A 23,169-nucleotide genomic window follows, 5' to 3' on the forward strand; every position below is an offset into this window, starting at 1 on the left:
TTGACTCGTAGAGACGGAGACAGCAGAGAGCCGCAAGTGAACACACGGCTATCGGAATACGATTAATACTGTCTGGCTGATGGATTAGACTCATTACCCAGGGAGCAGGGCAAAAAGAGGGCGGCAGAGGGAGGAGAGGATACAGAAGAGAAGGAGCAAAAATAGGTAAGACATAAAAAAGCAGTAGTGAGAATAAAGAGAAGAGCTTTGAGGGAAAACACGAAAGAGGTTAAATATTCTTGAGAAGAGTCAGTGGTGGGTAAGAGGTAATCTGAGATGAAATTCTTCCATTCATTTGCTTTATGCTGCAAAACAAATTCTGCCTTAGCACCACATTGAATCTGCAAGGAATCTGACAAACTGAGGTCCACCCACTGCTCCTCAAATGGTAGAATCTCAATGAGCAATATTTGGAAGCCTGCTGTCAACGGTGTAAATACTATTTCTCGGCCTTTTTATGACACACAGATGTGACTTCAGACTCTGCAGGACATGTTATGGTTTACCTTAGGGCTGGACGATCAGGATACAAGCATTTCATAGCAGCCCATAACGATAATTATTGATTAGTTTTTGGCTTTAAACTCTACCAAACAGCAACATGACCTTTCATCTTTTACCCACAATTTTCACTTCATACTGTTTTTTATTTTTAAGCAGTTATTAAGCACAGTGATAAAATTTTAAACTGCTACTGTTATTCAACAAGTTGTTACTGGGTAAACAAAAAGTGATTTAACTTGCTTATCTGGCTGTGAGAGGTTGAGAGGCTAAAGCCAATCCCCTGCCTACATCCCCCAGAATGCTGTTCGGTTCTGGATCAGAGTTCAGTGAATGTTTTATATACTGAATATTTAAGATTCTATCAGACATATCATCAACTGATATTGATTACAATATATATTGTATCACAATATATATTGATATTGATTTATTGTCCTGGCCTAGTTTAGCTCTTAATGAGTGTGCTCAGTTAGCTGAATGAATCCTGAAAAGCACAATAACTTGACAGATGTTTGTGTGTCTTTGTTGCTTTAAAAAAACTGGGATGTTTCCATTACTTAAACCAGATTAGATAGCAAGTACTTTGTATTGCTTTGCTGCTGAAAATGTGCTATATAAATAAAATTACCTTTACCTTTTACCTTTTTCCAGTGTGACACAGACACAACATGCATGTACCAAACTTGTGCAGATCAGCACACTGTTTTATCCTTACCCTTAAATTGTATTTATTAATGTTAGTTTTGTCAATTTGATATATGGTTTTCTTTTTTTTTTCTTTTTTTTTTTAAAAAAAGAACAACCATTCATGTTTAGATAAATAATCATTATAATGGTGTTACTAAACATCACAGGTGCTCAGTTGAGCTGAATTTTCTGTTGAGGCAGCGTTAAATCTAAGGACCATCATTAGATGGTCCCAATTACCAAGTGCTGCTTAAATGTCCTCATATGCAATTACTGTATTACTGAAAACCCCTGTCAGTTTTCCCTCTGTGTGGTGTGTGTGCCTCTGCGTATGTGGCTTTTTACGGCACATGTATTTCTCACTTATATATAATTATGTGTGTAAACATTTCAGATGATGTCATAGCCTCAGGTCACTGACTAATCTGTTCCTGGGCTGGAGAGCCGTGCAGCCAGCCTGGCTTTTGCACATGCACACACACAGAAAAAGTGTCAGATCTGTTTCATTTCAGCTGTGTTATGTTACCAGGGAGGCACGGGTCGGTTAACGTTATCAAGGTTTTAATAATTACAACTTTAAAACCACAACATTTTTCTTTCAAACAGCTTGATTTTAAAATGCCATACAAGTTCCTGGGGTGACTAAGGTTTTCTTTGGCTGTTTGGAGCACAGAAGAACTCAGTGCACATGTAGCTGTGGACTGCCAGTTATCTGACTGCTTGAAGGCAACAATGTTTTTTCTTCTTTGTACAGAAAAGACCAGTTCTGCCACAAGAAACACAGAAAATACCAGGCAAGGTAGGGAAGTAAAAGAGCGCTTATATCACTCATAAGACTTAGGGAAGTTACAATTGGCACACACTAACTAAATTGAATTATTTCTGATGAGTATGTCTCCAACAAAATGTGTTTTATGTTTACATTCTTCAGGTTAAATTGTTAAAATGTACATTTTGGACTCTACCCTACTCAACTTATTCACTGCTACTTGTCTTTGCCAAAATATAAATATACAGATTTTCAAGCTTTATATTATTTAAGTTTTAACCTTCTGCTTTTCTAACATCTTACAGCAATTAACTGTGCTGCACAATGCTAGCATTTATACTGTATAAGCAACAGCAAGTCAACATTTAAGTTTATAATAGCTATTCAGTTATAATAGCTATTTTCTTGTAGAAAAAATAACTTGTTGCGAGATGGCAGAAAAGTGGAGAAATTATCAAACTTATCAAGTTTATTCCAACTGTACTCAGGAACGGTGTCTCCTTACAGAAACACTGGCACACAATCAGTTAGGACGTTTGAGGCACATCTCTGTTTTTCTACTTTCACTCACAAGGCATGATTGGTCCTTACCACACAGGAGGAATCACAGCATAATCTAAAGCTGGTTCATTTCTACAAACATGATTTAAATTAAGAAAGAGAATATTTACAAAAATCAACCTTTAAAAGTCCAGCTGTAGAGGTAAAGTCATCTTAGTGCTTTTATAGATTCTTCTTCTGCTACCATTTGCAGATTAAACGAATAACTGCGGTGATTGTTGTGTACCTCAAGCGCAGATATGATTTTGAAAGGGATACTCTCCTTACATCACAATTCTCTCAAGACATCAGTCACACACAGGAGCGTTGTGATTTTATGAAATGCTAAAGTCTAGACTGTCACATGATCCGGTGTGCTGCTTTTTACGTAAGCAAACAGCTGCCATATTATCACTCAAAGTCATAAAGACAACTGAATAAAAACAACTATTGTTTAGAAATGATTCCCTACAAACTCATGTTGAGGTGACTGTGTTTTATCAGTAATAATCATTTTAAATGCAGGTGACAGATGTCATGTTGCTGTGAGGTTGTGGAAAGGTGATTAAAACGTCAGATACTGGAAGGGTAACACCTAGTCAGACTACACATATTACAGCACCAACTTCAGCTGAAAGTCTTCATATCCATGGAAACCTGCCCATTATCACTGGATATTTAAATATTCACAAATAGTGGCAAAGTCTGTTTCTCTTTTCTAAGCTGAACAACATCCTTATGAAAAGTCACAATCATGCTACAGCAAGGCACTGAAGACCATTTTAATTTACTTTTATCATTCAAATTATAGATAAATTAAAAAGGATTTCCTCAAATGCAAACTCTTCACAGAAAATTACTGAACTTTGTGATGTGACAAACTCAAAAAGACAAATTTCTCGCACACGCACACACACGCCGACACACACGCCGACACACACAATTCTCTTTCATGTTGCCTTTGGCCACCAAACGCTCGGGGGACATCCACTCTGTCAAGTCAAAATGTCCCCTAGGTGTCCACCCTGGTCAGGTTGTCATAGCAACCATGTTACCTGGCATTTAAAGTATGTGTGTGAGGCGTGATGTTGAATGCGGGAAAGAGACAATGAGATGGGGGCGAGAGGCAGAGGGAGACTGCAGATCTGTCATTCACAAGCAAAGTCAATATTAGTTTAGAGGAGAGCGGCCGAAGTAAACGCTTGAGAAGAGCAGCCTGGAGGGAGCAAAGTCAGGATAACAAAAATACAAAAACAATCGAGTTGTATTTTTATCATGACGGTGAATCCTGCAGGCTGTAACCTCCCAGGACCCGAGTGCACTTATGGTTAATCCGTAGAAGTCGTGCTTCGCCGTCACACAATTACACAGCTAGTGTATTCCCTGACGTTCCCAGGTGCCGGTCCCAGCCCTGCGTATTTAGTTCTCTGTATTGTCTTCGGGAAGCCACTTTTCCGCTCTCCTCTTTCTTTGGGAGTCTTTCTGCTTCTAATTGCTTACAGAAGTGTGATCTTTGGGGGTCTACTAATGGCACTGCAGCCTGAATTAGCTGCAGGATTCACACACAAACAAGCTCACTGCCATGCTGTCATCCTGCTCCTCGTCCTGTCACTCTCACTGCTCACTCCAACATCCACCTCATGTTCTACCTTCATTTTTCCTCACTCTGACCACCTGTTCCTCACTCTCCATTCCTTTTTCCCCATTTTTCCTTTCCGCTTCTTCCAGCTTTATCTTCGCCCATTCACACATTTGTATACTTAATAGGATTAAGTTCTCCGAAAGGGATTTAAACAAGATGATTAATTTACTGCTTTGCCAGCTCATACCCTGCCACACATGCACTTCCACAGGAGCCCGCAGTTTGGCGGACCCGGGAAGAATCTCGTGGCAGTAATTCCCATACAAAAGAGATTCAGAAACTGTACAACAGTGAGCAACAGTGTGTGTGTGTGCGTGTGTGTGTGTGTCCAGAGTGAGAGTGAAAGAACAGGGTGGAGGGATGAGGGGTCCATGTGTGAGAATTGAGTGCAGCTCTTTCATGGCCAGGTCTTCTTAGACACGAAGGGTGTCAAAAGCCCCTCTCACTCTAAAAGGACTCTTTAGAAAATCAGCACTAAGCTCTTAACACTGGAGACCTGACTCTATCAGGCACACACATACACACACTCACATCGTTGGCCACCAGAGGTGAGAAAAACACAGAGAGAGGAGGGAGGGAGGGTATGGAAAACTTAACCACATGAGTTTAAAATCCCAAAATAGCTTTTTGTTAAAGACACATTTCTTCCTGAAAATTCCTAAATAAAAGCCAACTCCATTTAGCGCTGCAGCAACACCTGGTCAGAGTCGACACAAAGAGTGTGTGTAATCGCTTTAACCTCAGTTTGAGTTTTCCTTTGATTGACTGTTCCTCTTTTCACCTCTGCCGAGCAAACTCTGGCTTTCAGTAATGCTTTGTATCAGGCAAGAGAAAGTGAAAACTGCTGTTATACTGGATCAGGTCACTTTAATCCAAAGTGATTTTTACTCTTGTGGAAGGGATTGTAAAAGTATTCGCAGTCTTCGAACTTGCAAGGATAAATATATTTCTATAGAGCCAAATCTATATAAATACATACAGATAATGCTATTGAATTAATATATATCACAGGGTAGATCGAAAATTTTAAATGGGCAAGGAAAGAATCTGGCTTTTAGGAATCTTTGGAGCGCATTTGTATTTAGCCCCCTTTCCTCCAATGCCCCTTAATAAAATTCAATTGGTTTCTCATGTCTTTACTCTTAAGGGGTTTTTCCATTGCTTTATAAGGTCTCAAATTAAATACATCTGGTAACACTAGAGAGAACTGTGGAGACAAAGGATTTGTCCAGAACTGGATAGAAATGTAATCACTGCATAATCAGAGTGTGGCTAAGAAGTCTGCATCTATAAAAATGTTTTCTCACCTCCCATGGTGAGCATAGGTTGTCAGCTGCCACGGGATTTAATTTAATGTTGTTTCTGAACGAGGACGTGTGCATCTCCACTTTGAGAGTGTTTTTAACTTAATAGGCTGATATAGTTCCTGTGTGGCCTTAATACATTTGCCCCCTTTCGAACACACACTCATGCATTCTGGGGCTCAGCTGGAGCCTCTTTTAATAAAGCCAGTTGCCCAGCGAAGGCACAGAAGCAGAGGTGAGGGGTTAAATCTTGGGGAAGTCCAAAAACAAACCTGTTTTGGGAGGATAGAAGAGGGGTGTTGATGAAAAGGAAGAGGTTAAAGGAGAGGAAGCTGAAGAAGAAAAGAGGAAGACAGCAGTGGGTTGAACATTTAACAAGATAAAACAGAATCAGGTGTCTTGGAGAAAGAAAATCCTTCCTTAAGTCCATGAGAAGTCAATTTCCTAGTTGGGGTGAAACCTGGTATTTGCTCTCCAACTGTGGTGGTCTCAGTGATGAAAGGGCCTTCTGCAGCTCCTCAGGAAGTGAATACACTGCCACTCTGAAGATTGGCTTTATGCATGAGAACCTGTGTGTTGGCATGTGGATGTGCTGTTTCTCTGATTTCAGACATCATAGGAACAACAGAAATCCGTGTTTGTGATCAGAGAACATTGTTTATGATTTACCATTAAGAGGAGGGAGACAAATCAAGTCCATAAGGCCTGAGGGGCAACCTCTGCATGAACACATTTGTTATTTATTGCATCACATGTTGACAGTGTCAGTAAATATTGATATGTTCATATATTTTATATATACTTGGAAAAAACAAAGGTTAAAAAAATGCACAGTCTCTCTACTCTGATTATTTAACAAAAGATTCAAACCAGTTAAAATGGCCTGAAATGATTTTAAGTCCTAGTAAATTAGCTATTACCTATAGTAAATTATATTCACATGTTGGCTTGAATTACTGCTCAGACTTTTCATTTAGGAATGTCAACATTGTGATTCAGCTTGTCAGAGGTTAATTGTATTTATCATTCCTACACTGCAATACTCAACAGCAGTGAACTGTGTGTTTTAAAGAGAAGTCTGCTTGTAAACAAAGTTCCTGTGGCCTCATACGGTAAGACTTTCATGCAACCATAACTCCTGTTAGACTGAAACCTGTTTTTGCTAATATATCAGAGAGGAAGCTGAATGGACAAGTTGTATACATGTAGTGTCATGTGTGGTGAGCTTGTGGTTTGTGTTTGTTTAGTTTTGGGTTGATGATTGTAAAGGGAGTATGACTATTTTTCATTCATGAATCTAAGAGTGGAAAGGACTGTGTTGAGTGAACTGTGACATTTATTCAAAAGAAATTAATATTGTGGTGCAGACTAGTCAAAGCCTATAAAGATGACATCAATAAAGATGATGTGCCATCACTTTAATGGTCAAAAATCCTCCAATGTGGCTGAATTAAGACAATTATTCAAACAGGAAAGGGCCAAAAAAAAACAACAAAAAAACCCAACATGACTCATTACCAGTTAATGCTTGATGGCACCACCAGTTATTATTAGGGAGCTAATTGTGTTTTTACATAAGGCCATATTCATTTGGAATTTTTTTTTTTTTACCTTGATCAAAAGAAAACATGGTTGAAAACTGTTTATTAATTTATCTAACTTACATTTGTCTGGTAAGAAAATGGATTTGATGATTGAGAACATTTAGGAATGACAAAAAGAAAAAATGTCAAGGGAGAAAATACTTTAGCTCTTAAAATATGAGATTCCAATAACAAGATTTATGTTAAGATTCTGTAAGTTTAAGCAAAAGTAATAGCTGTGTCGATCTACTCCCTTTTTGCAAAACTTTTTGAAAGCACCTTTGGGTTTAGTCTGCAAGTTAAGAATCTCTACTCCACAACATTTTAAAGGGGCTTCAGTACATGTTCTTTAATCCATGAAATAGACTTGAGAGTTTACAATGACTGATATGAGAGAAAAAGAAAATGTTGCACTGAAATGCACAAATTTTAAAATCTTCACACTGATTCATTTAATGCATATGGCTCAGTATTCAGGTGAAACATTCATATTTAGCTTTCTTTGATTTCATTTCCTTTTAGTCCTCAGTTGCACTAAGACTGTAAGACTGCCTCAAAAGTTTTCTGAGATATTTTTTTTTTACATTTTATTTTTGTTCCAGATGTCTCCTCTTTAAGTTTAACCTTCTGCAGTCTTAGAGTCTATGAAAGGTTGAGCCAAAGAAGAAGTATGAAATTTTACTTATAAAGAATTTTTTATTCTAATATTTTCTTGTCTTTATTCTCCACACAAAGTTGCCACTTCTAATAAAGTTCGTAGCAGCAGGTGGAGAGCGGAGGAGGCAGGGGGACGGATACCTGCAGCGCTGATTAACTGACCGCAAAGTTTGGAATCTGAGGAATGTGAATGGGCATTAGCTGGTAGCCGATTACCATTGTTGGAGGTCACAGACGAGGTCAAGAGCCGGAAGGTCAATGGTGAAAGGTCAGGTAGTCTGTCAGGAGATGACTGAATAATATCAGAGACACACAATCAAGATCTCTCCTTCAACATGTTTAAATGTAATCTCTCCTTAAATGTAATCTTAGCAGAACTTGATTTGTTTTGTACTTTAAAGTGACATTCTGCAATACATTGCTGTTCTCTGGATCTCAGCCCCATACTCCTGTTTTCCCTCAGCGATAAATAACATCTCTAGTGTGGCTGCTTGAACACGGTTCTGGCAGTATCATGCTTCGTTTATCGCCAAAAGAAACAACAATGCTGGAGAGTGTTTATGGGAGAATGGATGAGGCTGCACATTTTCTGAAAGGAAACCTGTTAGAGGCTGAAAAAGACTCAAGAACGAGTCCAAGGTTGATCTTCCAGCTGGACAGCAACCGCAAGCATAAGCTGTTACAATGGCTCAGTCAAAGTCCAGACCTCAGGCCAAATGAGAATTTGTAGCAGCTCTTAAAATTTGGTTTTGAAACACTTACTGGATTCAATCAAACTGATACTGAGCTATTTTGTATATAATAATTAGAACACATTTCTAAAATAAATCCTGGCCACTGAATGCAGTGCGGTTGTTTTAGTCTTAAAGACACCTGTTTCTGGGTGTAAATGTATGTTCTGAGTCATGCAGGCTGCAACTTAGTTAAAGTGGCTGAAAATTAAATCTGTGTAAACCCTAACGCTCCTGGTCACCCAAGCTGACATTCATCACTTGCTCCTTAAAAGCAGGGAGGGAAACGGTGGCGAAGATTAGTGATCAGAGAAGCAGGAACCTGTGAGGGATACAGAGGTCAGCAGTGCCCCCTACAGGCTGACTTTAAAGCCTCCTCTACCTGCCTCTCACTGTTAAAAGTGCACAGTTGAGTAGCAGCTGGCTGTAGAGACATGCACACTGTGAGATAAACAGAGACAGATGACTGTAGTTTGTGGAGTGAGGGGTCTCTGCGGAACGACCTCAATTTTGCCAATGATCTGTCTGGCTCTGAAGTTCCCCTGCTGCATTTTGGTGATTACATCAAGTGCTTGTGCTTCAAAGCAAGTGGCTCTGTGACAGCTTGACTTAGCTCCCTGCCAAATCATTTCACTGACCCCCCACCCCCATTCCTCTCCTCTCTTTGTCTTTGTCCAGTGACCTGAGCGAAAACCAGATCCAGGGAATTCCAAGAAAAGCATTCAGAGGAGCTGTGGAAATCAAGAACCTGTAAGTGTTACTCCACCAACATCATGCTGCCTGTGCATGCATCTGTGCACATCTGCACCTTCCTGCTCACCATGTCTGCTAATGTGCACAGCGCTCGCTCGACCGTGCATCAATATTTCATTGTGTTAAATGTCATATGCCTCCTGCTTGCCGTGTTGACTGGCACCTGCTGCGTGTCAGCAGCTGTGTCGGTGTGTGTGTGTGTGGGGGGGGGAGTGCGTATGCGTCAGGGTGTGTGTGGGGGTGTGTTCGTGGGCGTGTGTGTGCCTGTGTTGCCTCGTTGGCATTTTGCTGTTTTCTGTCTTTGTTTTGCATTCACTTATTGTCATGATCATTATTTTTTGTCACTCATTACACAGCAGTACTTCTATAAATATTGATTCATCCACCAATTCACTACTTCCTGGGTTTTTTTTAATCACCCGATCAGATTATTATTTTTTAAATGCCGTGCAATTATTGTAAAAGGACAGAGAATTATGTATGTGCGTCAGAATACCAGTGACAGCACATGATTTACAGTCCCTGTGTCTTAATTAAATTGTTTCAGTAAAGCTTTTGTGAGCGAAGAGAGAGAGGGAGGCAGAAAGTCAGCTACCTACAAACTAAATGTCATATTAAAAAGAGCAGGAAACATGAATGGGGGCAAAGACAACGACATTAGAACCAGCAAGAGCTCAGAAAGAAGAAGACGAGAGAAAAAGTCGATTTTTGTTTATACTTGTAGACATCACAGTTGCTAAAACATCTCTCCCTGTTCAGCTCTTTTCTGGACTTTTTATCTTATCTCTCTCTGTGTATTTGCAGACAGTTGGACTACAACCACATTAGCTGCATTGAAGATGGAGCTTTCAGAGCGTTACGTGACCTGGAAGTGCTGTGAGTACCTGCTTGTTGAGTCAGCTTACTTTTTTACTATTTGTTTCAATTTCTATTTATTTCTTGCAGAAAACAGCAGAGGATTTATTGATGAATAAGCAGCAAAGACACAGAGATACGGAACAACTAATGTTCTCGTTGACCTTTTAAACACTGCAGAGCCTCTGCAGCCCCTGGACAGAAACAATGTCCTATTGTTTCAGCTGTGGCATTAATGCGCCGTCACATTTAAAGAAGTTAGCCTTTTCTTGTGAATGTCAAGACCAAGATTGCAATATTTAGAAGAACCAGATTTGCTTTGTCAAATATTTTCTATTTCTTCTGTTATAATAATTACCAGATAACGACTGTCTGCTATGCATCAACAACCTTTATTCTGTATTTTTTCTCTTACTCTTAACTGTCCACTTCTGGAGTTTTATTATCTGTGACACAGAGGGTTAAATAGAGTGAAAGAGCAGTTTTGGTTTAAAGAAAATCTTTGGCAGACATTCAGAAAGCCTGGAGAGCTACAGAGTCAAGACCATTTTGAATGGCTACATTAAATTCCTGTTGTTTGAAAGCAGCAGATGAAGAAATAAGACCTGAGTAAATACATAGTGTCCACTTATCTATGTTTGACTTTATTCCTTAAGTTTTGCTAATTAAATTCATAGGGTTAAATTATTGTTTTGCAGTGATGAAAGTGATACAGGCTCTGAAGAGTTCCTGAACTGCCTCCTAAACAACGGGCTTGGAAAAAAAATTTAGATGAAAATGTGTTTTGTTGTGAGGATTTTGTCATTTCACTGCATTCTAGATTGCATGTGCATGAATATGTTGTGTTTTCTCCTCTTGTCTCTTTAGCACTTTGAACAATAACAACATCAGCCGGCTGTCTGTGGCCAGTTTCAACCACATGCCGAAGCTCAGGACTTTGTAAGTACCCAGCTTACGATTTGAAGGAAGAGATTCCTCTCATCTGTGCACATTTATATTTATTTTAATATTTTTTTTTTGTACCCTGTCGCACCTTTTATTTCTCCTCTCTCCATCCTGTGATCATTTGTCCCCTCCTCTTTGCTACTCTCCTCTCTTCCTCACCTCTTCCCAGCCGCCTTCACTCCAACAACTTGCAGTGCGACTGTCATGTAGCCTGGCTGTCCGAGTGGCTACGACAGCGCCCCCGCCTGGGCTTGTACACACAGTGCATGGCCCCTCCTCACTTGCGGGGGCACAACGTGGCTGAGGTGCAAAAGAAGGAGTTTGTGTGCACAGGTAGGTTGACCTTACCGTTTTGGTGTCCGCATCTTTGACTTCTTTCTCGTTTTGCTCCTTTACACTGGAAAACCTTTTTCTTCTTCTTGTTTGCTTTGTTTTACCCTTTTTTTTCTTTTTTTTTGCTCATGCTTGTCAAGATGCAGAAGAAGGTAAGTCTCCCTCCTGCTTTGCATGGCTTTGCTTGAAAGCTGTGATTAAAAATGACATTGCACAAAGACAAGGTCACATTTTGTTTCGTTTATTTTTTGGGACTTTTTCTTCTTTGTACTCCTTATTCATCTGCATCTTTTTTTCCTTTTGGGACTTACATGAAACATAATAACCTTCTATCCACGGATAATGGTGCCTCCTTGTCTCTGTGTAGGTCATCAGTCGTCATCATCTTCCTCCTGCAGTGTGCTACAGTGCCCAGAGTCCTGCACCTGCAGTAACAACATTGTGGACTGCAGAGGAAAGGGTCTGACAGAAATACCCACCAACCTGCCTGAAACCATTACTGAGATGTAAGACATGCAGATAAAAGTGCACACACATCTGCTGCACTCCACACACACCACACTCATTCAGACACACTAGGTGCAGTGATATTTCTCCTGCTCTTTCATTGTGCGTCCCTCAATATCCGTTCTTTGTGTTCTACCACCTTTTTGTTTCACTGCCGCTGTTTGTCTTTGTGGGGGGAATAAAAGCACACATCTGTGAAATGAGAAAGCCTGGTCATGCAGTGTATTCCTGCTTAAGGAAACAGCAAGAGGGAAGAAAGAAGCAGGAAAAATATTAATCTGAGCTCCAAGACAAGCTATATTCACCTTGTCTTAGAATAAGAGAGGGTGAACATCTTAACTAAGTAGCAAAAAGAAATGTTGTTTTAAAGTTCACTCTTGTAATTGCCTAGGTAGGTTGAAGTAATTAAAGTAGCTCTTAAAGTGATGTGAACTGTCATAGAGTGAAATCAGACATTTAAAGCTGTACTTATGAACAAAATCATTAAGATCTGCAAATACTGAGAAAGAGTTTAGCTGATATTAAGTAATTATTCTCCACAGAAATCTATTTTGCCTTCAGGGGAGAAATTCACAGTCAAATGCCCTCTGTTTTTTTTTTAGTTTCATTCTGTTTCCGTCCTTTCGTTCACACTTTGGCTTGTTTAGAAGCGACTGATGGACAGCCCGACTGGCACTTGATAAAACACAGACCAGATAGTCAAATGTGTGTGTCTGCTTGTGTGTTTGGATGCCCATTTCACTGTGAATATGTTAAAGAGGGCAAAAGATCAGAGATATGTGACAGACCACGACTCTGCAGTCATCAAAGCGCCTTATCTGGAAAAGTTCCCCTCAAGCAGAGCCTCTGGGAGTGAACAGCAGCCTGCAATATGGCATAGATAAGTGTGTGATAGGGGAATGTTAATGTCTCTTCTCAATGGTTTGTGTGTGTTTGGTTCCAGACGACTGGAGCAGAACGCCATCAAGGTGATCCCAGCTGGGGCCTTTTCTCCTTATAAGAAGCTACGCAGAATGTGAGTAGATCAAAAGAGCCTCCTATGCTGCACCTCGTCCAGCATAAACAAAAAACTTTATGTCGCTGCCACATCTTTGATCTTTCCTCATTATATGCTTCTACTGATTATGATTTTAATTTTCTTGTTTATGTTTTTATTTATTCATCTTTTTTCTTTTTTTTTTGCAGAGATTTAAGCAACAACCAGATCTCAGAATTAGCCTCAGACGCCTTCCAGGGTCTGCGATCCCTTAACTCTTTGTAAGTAAAACTATGAGTAAAAAACTGTACATGTTAAGTCTCAAAGGCATGTTTGCATGACATTGGTCACCAAAAAATATGGAAGAAAAATTGCATTTGAACAAAAGAGATAAAAAGATAACAAGTATATGAAATCCAAAAGAATATATTCTCTTAATTTTTAGTTATTTGCATAAAAACTTTAAAAATTATGTAGCCTTATGTTATTAAAGCAAAAAGTTTAATCAGTAATACTTTTATAAAAAATGTATGTTACATCATGATTTCTTGGTTAATGTCAAGTTGAATAATGTCGGCTTTGTATTAAAAGTGTCATGATTTACTGAATGATACTTTATGACAACAGTCATAATTATTCACAAAGACTTACTCATGTTCATGACAGGTGTTATGTCATGTTTATGACGGTGTCTTATTCACAACCCGTCAAATAAAATGTTACCAGTTACATTAGAGTGAAAACTGGCCAAAGTCAATAATTTATAAGTGCTTAGAACCTGAATTAAAGCTTCTACCAACCCATCAAACATTCACAAGAGACAGACTGGGACACACCTTCATACTGACATAATACATTTTAAAGCTCTGAGCATTTGTTGTGTATTAGTGGGTGGGTAGAGAGGATGCGAATGATTCATAAATTGTGTGTATGTGTGTGCGTGTGTGTGTGTGTGTGAACCGAAAGTACACACTAATGTGTCTGTGAGACATTACTGAAGCAGGCCTCTCAGGAAAATTCACTTAGCTCAATGAAACATGGCTCAACTGTAGCACGTGTGTTCAGACTCCCATCCAACACCGCCTACCTCAGCGTACAGATGACTGGTAGCTTATGGGTTATTGTTGTAGCAGTAGCAGCCCTGACCTGTTGGCGTTTCCACTGTCATGGTTTTAAGATACTCTGGTTTAATACCTTTCACTGTACCTGAAGCCAAACTGGAAGTTATGATTATTCACACAGTCGTAGGGACTCACACGGGAAGTGAGACGACAATGTGTGATTCACTTGAGTTGAAAGTGTTGGCACAGGTTCAGTGTTTTCTCACACTGCTTTATTGATTTTACTAATTTATTGCTGTTAAAGCTCCATGGTTTTGTTTAAACTGTAAAACTGTTTGCAGGTGTTTGTAGATTTATATCTTTATGTAAAAGTATTAATTCAATATAAGATAGATAGATGGATGGATGGATGGATGGATGGATGGATGGATGGATGGATGGATGGATGGATGGATGGATGGATGGATGGATGGATGGATGGATGGATGGATGGATGGATGGATGGATGGATGGATGGATGGATGGATGGATGGATAGATAGATAGATAGATAGATAGATAGATAGATAGATAGATAGATAGATAGATAGATAGATAGATAGATAGATAGATAGATAGATAGATAGATAGATAGATAGATAGATAGATAGATAGATAGATAGATAGATAGATTGCTCAGGATGTGTTCATTAATCATGAGGAAAATTAAACCCTGCTTTGGCTTTCTCTAGTGTTTACTCTTAAGGATATTATAATCTAATATAAATGGTGTGTTTGTTTTCTGCAGGGTCCTCTATGGGAACAAAATCACTGAGATTTCCAAGGGACTCTTCGAAGGACTGTTCTCACTGCAGCTATTGTGAGTACTCACACAAATGCACACACACCCAGGCACTGTTTGGTTGATCTTTATGGTCACATCTGCATCTCATTGATATTCAGTTAAAAAGTGCTTACCTCAAGCATTGCCACCTGAGAAGAGACATCTTGACTAAAAGCCGTCATTAGTGAACCGAAGGATCTGAAAGATTTGTGCTGGAACGATAACAAGATTCTTTTCTACTTTTTTTTTTTCTCCATCATTTTGTCCCTTCTTTGTTTCAGGTTGCTAAATGCTAACAAGATAGCATGTCTGCGGGTTGACGCATTTCAGGACCTTCACAACCTCAATCTGCTCTCTCTGTATGACAACAAGCTCCAGACCATTGCAAAGGGGACGTTCTCCTCTCTAAGAGCAATACAAACACTGTATGTACTCTCACAAGGCACATACATCCAGTGTTATGAAAGCATGTTTCTACTCATAAAGATTTCTTTGTTGTTAATTTTGTGACACATAAAGGTTTCAGATCATATTTTCTTTTATGTCGAAGAAGAAAAACTTTTCCAGAGTTAATTCATCGTGTAGTTTTCTAAATGAGGAACAGTAAACGAAGCTATCCAATCTAATCTTTGATTCACTGTCCATGGTGCTGAAGTAGCAGACAGTTTATGGTTGTAGTTTTTGTCACTCTCTTGTATCTGTCACTTTGCTCTGTCTTATTTACTTATCTATGTAAGCTACACATGCTAAGTTTTATTGTAAAAGTTTGAAATATAACTGCAAACTGCATGTTGTTGGGATAAAAACTTTTACAACTCATCAGCCAGTTTAGTTTTTCTGGGATAACACTAAGCAGAAACTTGCATAAAAAAATTAAAGTATGAACTGATTTTACCATTTTGTATTGCAAAAACGGAATGGAAGATGTAAATGTATTTTGTCTGAGTTAGGGCTATATGGAGTCACTTTTTAGATCTTGTATTCTTCCTTCTTTCATTCTTTCTGTTCTACCCTTTTTCAACCAGTCCCTTCTTCCTTCTTTGTATCCTGGTTCAATTTCTTTATTGTGTCCATTTTTCTCTTCCTTCCATCCTTTTTTGTTGTTTTCTACTTACATTCATTCTTCATGTCCTACCTTCCAGTCTTCTGTTCACATATCTGCAATAAATTCATAGTGAGTGTTTGTATTTTATGCTTTACAAGGCTGTGAAAGACTTAAAGGTTGAGTCTGGACATGTCAAAATTTTAAGATTTGTGCTATTTCTGAATGTCTCGTTCTCTCAGTAGCACCTGTCTTTTGGAGTCAGTTGTACAATAATTAGTTGTAGCTACTTCACACCTTCCCCACCTGAAATTACCAGAAGTCTTACTTTAACTTCCTTTTGTGCTTGTTGCTCTTCGCTCAGTAAATCATTAAAGAAAATGTGGACTGCATGCATATATATGTCTGTACATTGCTTCAACATCTTATTTCTATATTTCTGTATGTTTGTGTTTCCATGTCTGTCTGTGGGATGAATCAGTCATTTAGCTCAAAACCCATTTATCTGTGACTGCCATCTGAAGTGGCTGGCTGACTACCTGCAGGACAATCCCATTGAGACGAGCGGCGCCCGCTGCACCAGCCCTCGGCGGCTCGCCAACAAGCGGATCGGCCAAATCAAGAGCAAGAAGTTCCGCTGCTCAGGTACAAATCACTGGCACAGCACAAGGCTAATGCTCATAAAAGCAATGGACACACTGACGTGTGTCCTGAGGCTATTTCTTTCTGACAAACTAGACATGGACGCCAAGACAACCACACATTAAAAAAAAAAAACAACGAGAAAGCCAGCAATCCTCCCCTCTGTTTTCATTCTGTGTATTCCTGCTGGGTTTTTCCCTCGGCCTCTCTCTGCTAACCAGAAATTCCCTGATCTCAGCATTTTCTGGGCTTTTCTCAGTACTTCTACATTCACAAAGAGACGACTGTACACCATGAGCTTTCTATTCTACTCTGACTTTTTACTCTTTTGCTGATTTTTATCTCCCCGCTCTCTGTCTCTCCATTAGCTAGAGAGCAGTATTTCATCCCAGGTATTGTACATCCAGCATGTGTGCGTGGGGTTTGCACTTTTTTCATGACACATTCACCCAGTGCAGTTTGCCTTGTTGACACCTTTTAAAGCCAGAGCCTCTCTTCAACTTGTCATTATGAGGTTTACCTATAAAGCACCATGCTTAATCACGCAGGGTAGTCACACTCTGATACTTGCACCGACTTTGTTTGTAACCATAACCTCGACAGAGGGGCAATTAGTTAACTGTTTGATGGCCTGTTAAAGTTTACATTTTGAGGTTTCTTTGTACTCTGAGCATATACAGTTCTTGGCAAACATATTTTCACCTCTAAACCTTTTCATATTTTGTCATATTACAACCACAAGCTTGTGGAATGTAAAGTGCATGAAAAGGGTGGCATGCATTTTCAGTCATTTTGTAATACGATACCCCTAAATAAAGTTCAGTCAAACCAACTACCTTCACACCCCTCTCTAATTAGTAAGCACAGTGAGTCCCTGTGTGCACAGCTGGGCTATTAAAACAACTGTGGATTGTTCTGGAGAGCATCATAAGTCCTATTTACAGTTTGCCATGAGCCGTTTAGGTCTTTGCCATCAGCAAAGATGTGGAAGAAGCTACTTTGGTCCCTAGAGCCCAAAATTAAATGTTTGGGGAAACAAAACACAAGATGGGTAATGCTGGATATATGATAAAGAAAGGCCTTTAGAGTCCACAAAAGACTTGAGACAGTGGTGGAAGTTCCCCTTGTGCCCAGGACAACAACCCTAAAAATAAAGTGAGAACTACAGTATAAGGGATTTAAATCAGAGCATGTTTCAGTACAGAAATGGTCAAGTCAAAGTACAAAACTCATTCAACTCAACTGTTTTGCAAAAAAATATTAATATTAATAATAAAATCTCTAGATGCAAAAGATTTAGCCCAAAGGACTTTAACTGCATACATGGTCAGGATTCTGAAGACAAAAACACACCACACTTTTCAGGGTCTCGTATGAAAGATTAGATTTTCTTTCCACTTTTCAGTTACGTGTTATTTTATGTTTCTCTGTCCTGATAAAATACTTTGAAGGTTGTGTTTGTAACATGACAAAATGTTTAAAAAAAAGCTAACTGAGTATTCAATACTTTTAAAAAGGGCTGTAAACTTTCTCTCTTTTGTTTTTGTTTTTTGCAAGTCTAATGACAACTGATGTATGTGAGTGTGTGTGTGAGCATGTGTATGTTTCTCTCACTGCAGAACATCAAAAGGTCACGCAGTCTCCATGCTCAGAGGGGTGTTGGGAAATATGCAAATTTGACTTGCATATGAGATCAGTAGCAGGGCTAAAGGCGGTCATTACCACAGCCGCACACTGAAGCATCACAGTGTGTGTGGCTTAAGACAGCCTGTGTGGGTGTGTGTGTGTGTGTGAGTGCATGTGTGTGTGTGTGCGCATGTTTTTACTGCAGTCATTAACGCTAAAGCTCACCAGGAGGACAGAGGTTTCAAAGCACAGATACCACATAGGGGGCAACACTGAATAATTTAACAACATGTGAGAGTGTAAAGTTGCAGAAACATGCTCTGTTCTCTGGTGTAACCTTGATATTGCAGCTCAGATCAATGCATCTAATATCCCAGAGTTTAATTTGCAATATGTTCACGACTTACAGGTGCTCTGCACTCAGAGCGGTGGAAGTTTAATGTTCGCACAGTTGGCTCCTTCTTGAGGTTATGTGTACTTTCAATGTCACTTTCTCACAGGAAAAGGGCTTAAACCTGTTTGACTTCGAGAAAATCAGGAGAGATGTGTGCAGCCTGCATGACTGTCACCACTCACAGCTCATTGCTTTAAATGAACGTCTGCCTGTGAGACAGAAACAGCACAAAACTGGTTCCCTCTACACCGTTTTCCATCACTTCTCTTACTCCTCCGATATAACAAATGAGTCAAATCCCTTCTTCTTTTTCCTACTGCCTTTCTAACACACTCAGGAGTACACCATGTCAGCTGTAAGTAAGAAACGCACACAAAAATACACGCGGCTCTCAAAATCCCTCACCTCTTCTCCCAGAGCTAACCTGCAACCTTTGACCTTTCTGTGACTCCTCCTGTCTGATTACCGGGGATAAAAATGAGATTATATTTCCATGTCTACATGTTGACACATTCATGTATTTTTCTTGTGTCTGTTTTTGTGAGACGGTATCAGTGAGTGTGTGTTGTACCCAGAAGTCAGGGTTCTCTTGTACTGCTGCTGTAACTCTCCTCCCACTCTTTAATACCGTAGCTGCTTTGTTCCTGTTCCTATTGTTCTAGAAATGTAGAAACATCTGTAGATGTTTTATTCTAACACACTCTCTGCTTTTATTTTAAAATCACTTTCCTCTGTTTTTAATAATCTCTCTTCCTCTGTTTTAGTTTTTCATTTGAAATTTTCTGCTACAAATTAATATATTAACATAATTTTTCTGCCGTTATTTTTTTCCTTTCTTCTGTCATTTTTGCTTCCTTTTCCTATTTTTCTTATTTCCTCCTTCTGTGCTCTCGTCTTGCATAGCTATCCTTATTTTACTCTTTTCCATTTTCTTTACTTAACCCCTTTCTCTGCTGCCCTTCACTCTGGTCTCTCTCCCAAGTACAGTGCCTTGCAAAAGCATGAATAATCAGTGAATGTTCTCACATTATGTAATTTATAAAATAAAATACATGAATGTTTGTTGTGCAAACAACCTTTCATAAATTTTATTGGAATCCATTTAACAGTCCAAGAAAGGGAAATGTATAAGTGTGAAGTGGTTAAAAAAAAAAAAGAACAATGGCTCTCAGTTGTTGGTTTTGTTTTTACAGAAGAAACTTTGAAAAGAGGAGCATGAATATTAATTTAGACCCCCAAGGTCAAGACTTCATAGAACCACTTTGCACAATTACAGCTCCAAGAAACATCATTAATTTTTTTCCATCAAAATAGATTAAGTTCAGTACAAACAGATGAAAAGCATCTGCAAACATTACTTTTTAGGTTTTGCTACTGATTTTTTATTTTTTGTTGGATTTAGGTCTGGACTTTGAATGAGCCTTTCTAATACATGGATGTTCGTTAAACTAAATCTGGGGACCCAACTCTCAAGGGTCAGTGTCCTGGTCATCAGTACTTCTAGAAGGCGAACCCAGTCACAAAACTTTTGCAGCCTATAATTGCTTTTTTTTTTTTATCCAGCATTGCTGTGTATTTAGCTCCATCCATCTTTTTACTGACTCTAAAAAATGTCTCCATTCCTGCTAAGAAAACTATTCCCAGAGCATAACGACATCACTATGTGTCACCATAGTGTTCGCGATAAAGCTAGTTCATCTTCAAGTCATTGAATTTTGCACACAGGCCAAACAGGAAAAATTTGTTCGCATCAATTCGCTGCTTGTGTTGTCTTGTGCATGATGCAAACCGCTAGCAGGACTTCCAGTGGCTTTCTTTGGACAAAGTTCTTTCTTGTTGCCACTCTAAAGTCCAGATTTCTGCAGCGCTCCTCCAGAGTTTGTGTGCCCATCTTGGCTGCTTCTCTGATTAATGCTCTTCTCTCCTGCCCTGTCAGTTGATGTAGACGGCCATGTCTTGGTAGATTTGTGGTCTTTCCTTTCTCAAGTGATGGACTGAGCAGTGCTATGTGATATGCTCAAATCTTGGAAACATTTTTATTATCTTATTCCATGTAGAGCTTCATAGTTTTATCCCTGACCTGTCTTTTTTGTTTCTTGGTCCTCATGATGCTGTTTGTTCTCTAACAAACCTTGGAGTCCTTCAACAAACAGCTTCATTAACTGATGTTAAATCACATAGTGCAGACCAGATTCCCCCTCTGTTTACTATTTTGGTTACTTTTGAATGTACTTGGTTGGATTGGATTTAATTTCAGATTAAAAGGGGGTGAATGCAAATTTAATTTGCATTCTTTTTAGATTTCTTATTGTAAAATCACAACAGTGTGTAACAACAGGTATTAATACTTTTGCAAGGCACTGTCCACTTTTTTAAGTCCTACCTCATCCATCTTCGTTCCTCCTCCCTGCATTTGAAAGTTTTGGGAATCCGTTTAGGAAATCCCCTTTTCTTTCCTGTCTGACCCTCTTTCCTTCTAATCTGCTCCTTCCACTGCCTCTGTCCCTCCAACCCCTGTGTTCCAGTGGAGGAGCAGTCAGTCGGCAGGTTGTTCCTTTGTGCTTGATCTAACCATGTGGCTGCCAGGTTCCTAAAGGGGAACATGGTTCTGTCAAGCACCATGGAACGGCGCTGCAAATCCCTGCAGCATGGCCGAGACGCAAGAGAAACCAAACTCCTGTCTCTGCCCGCCTGTGTGTTTGTGCATGTGGTGTTTTTTGTGGGGGTGTGGGACAACTACATTCTGGATTATGTATGAACATCCTTCCTCTGTGATCTTATTTTTGATTATGTTTGGTCTGGACTGTGGTTTCTTACCCTAATAGTCAGATTTTGGCCTGACAGAACAGAAAAGCTCCACATTCTTTGTTCTGTTGTGGGTGCATGTGTGTCTCTGTCCTTATTTTTATAGACTGAGTATCCTTATTTGTGCAAGATGTCTCCATTATTTTAGGTGATATCCATGCATTTTCAGCATCTACAGATGCAAGATATTGCATGTGATCACATTTTCTCTCATTTTTTGACATATTTAGTTTATAGCAAAAGCAGCTCTTTCTGTAACGTTTCAAAATTTTTCCCTTTGAACCACACCCTGAACCTTGGATATGCACAGAGATCTTTGACGGGAACCATGTCAGGGTTTGCTTCCCACACAGTAATGGTGTTCTTTAACATCTTGGCTGTGATTGTGATCAGGTAATGAGGATTACCGCAGCAAGCTTGGAGGTGACTGCTTCGCCGACCTTGCCTGCCCTGAGAAGTGCCGCTGTGAGGGCACGACGGTCGACTGCTCCAACCAGAAACTGAGCAAAATCCCCGATCACATTCCTCAGTACACCACCGAGCTGTGAGTCACCCTGTGTTTCTCGACTTCAGTGTGATTAATAAAAAGAAACCTCATCTCAGCCTCCATCCCCTCTTACTTGCCTTTTACTCATTATTTTGGATTCTCCTTTCACCTCATGTGTTTCCAGGCGTCTGAACAACAATGAGTTCACGGTACTCGAGGCAACGGGGATATTCAAGAAGTTGCCTCAGCTAAGGAAGATGTGAGTCAGAAATTGATGTCATAAAGTCATGTTCCAGTCAAACAGAAAAAACACAACTACAAAAACATTGTATTTTCTTCTCACTACATTCCTGCTGCTTCACCATAATCTCTCATTTCTACTGCCCCCTGCAGTAATCTGAGTAATAATCGTATCAGCGACATTGAGGAGGGGACTTTTGAAGGAGCTTTAGGGGTCAACGAGCTGATTCTGACCTCCAACAGACTGGAGAACATACACCACCGCATGCTGAAGGGACTCGGTGGCCTCCGCACACTGTGAGCAAACACACACACATAGTAATATACTGTCTAAGAGGACAACAACAAACTATGTGGTGTTTTATTGGATATTTCTTGTGATAGGCCAACACAAAATACTGCTCAGTTCTGAAGTGGAAGAAAAATCATACATGGTTTGCTCTTAATTCATCCTCCTTAACTCAAATACCCAAAAATAAAATCCAGTCCTTTTACTTGTATTTCAAAGTTCCCTAATTATTAAATAGCATCCTGCTGTGTGCGTGATGTAACCTCAGCATTAGTCTAATTGTTCTGTGATGGTTTATTAGTGAACATTAGTGATAATGGAAACCAAGGGATGCAGCAGACAGAACAGGAGAAGCTCAAAGCAGGGTTAGCTTGTAAAACTATATCACTGAGCCCTTTGCAATCATTCATCCAGAAAAGGAAAAAGTATGGCATAGCTGCAAACCTTCCATAAAATGACCATTAATCAGAGAAGCAGCCAAGGGACCCATTGTAACTCTTGGAGTAGCTGCAGCAAGGGCTACAGACTAACAGGACTATTACTTGTAAAGTTTAGCAATCTGGGCGTAATGGATGAGTGGCAGGAAGTAACCCACTTTTAAAAGAAGACCATAAGAAGCACTGTTTGCTGTTTGCAACAAGCAGAAATGTAAAAAAAACAACAAAAAAAAACGTTTGCTGGTCAACTAATTAAGTTAAACTTTCTTGTGTACCAGCAAAACATTAAATGTATATGAAAATGTACATTGCACATCACCCTAAGCAAGTCGTCCCTTTAGTAAGACATGGTAGAAGCAGCATCATGGTGTGGGGAAGTTGTGTTGGTCTATCATAGGGGCCTACAACATTTACAGCCTAAAGAATCACTTTTACTCTCAGGCCAGCCACATAAAAATCCTTTAAGGCCTCAAATGTTACAGTTTTTTGAAAAAAGAGAACTTGTAATTATAGATAAATATCTTTTAATAGGAAATTT

At 39.5% G+C, this 23,169-nt stretch overlaps 1 protein-coding gene across 7 annotated transcripts in view; it reads left to right on the forward strand.

Annotated features, from left to right (window-relative positions):
- The window catches only part of slit2 (slit homolog 2 (Drosophila)), a 105,000-nt gene that overhangs the window by 61,951 nt on the left and 19,880 nt on the right, over window positions 1–23,169 (forward strand). For 3 of the 7 annotated variants that reach the window (XM_044115322.1, XM_044115315.1, XM_044115321.1), the window contains exons 5-19: window positions 9,096–9,167; window positions 9,975–10,046; window positions 10,893–10,964; window positions 11,140–11,303; window positions 11,444–11,455; window positions 11,671–11,809; window positions 12,754–12,825; window positions 12,996–13,067; window positions 14,634–14,705; window positions 14,951–15,094; window positions 16,193–16,356; window positions 16,722–16,745; window positions 21,572–21,722; window positions 21,850–21,924; window positions 22,059–22,202. In XM_044115322.1, coding sequence (XP_043971257.1) covers window positions 9,096–9,167; window positions 9,975–10,046; window positions 10,893–10,964; window positions 11,140–11,303; window positions 11,444–11,455; window positions 11,671–11,809; window positions 12,754–12,825; window positions 12,996–13,067; window positions 14,634–14,705; window positions 14,951–15,094; window positions 16,193–16,356; window positions 16,722–16,745; window positions 21,572–21,722; window positions 21,850–21,924; window positions 22,059–22,202 — 1,449 coding nt within the window. The remainder of the gene's footprint in view (window positions 1–9,095; window positions 9,168–9,974; window positions 10,047–10,892; window positions 10,965–11,139; window positions 11,304–11,443; window positions 11,456–11,670; window positions 11,810–12,753; window positions 12,826–12,995; window positions 13,068–14,633; window positions 14,706–14,950; window positions 15,095–16,192; window positions 16,357–16,721; window positions 16,746–21,571; window positions 21,723–21,849; window positions 21,925–22,058; window positions 22,203–23,169) is intronic. The other 4 variants (XM_044115316.1, XM_044115319.1, XM_044115318.1 and 1 more) reach the window with 4 other exon arrangements.

The sequence above is a fragment of the Gambusia affinis genome, linkage group LG04, assembly GCF_019740435.1.
Source record: "Gambusia affinis linkage group LG04, SWU_Gaff_1.0, whole genome shotgun sequence".
NCBI classification, from domain to species: Eukaryota; Metazoa; Chordata; class Actinopteri; order Cyprinodontiformes; family Poeciliidae; genus Gambusia; species Gambusia affinis.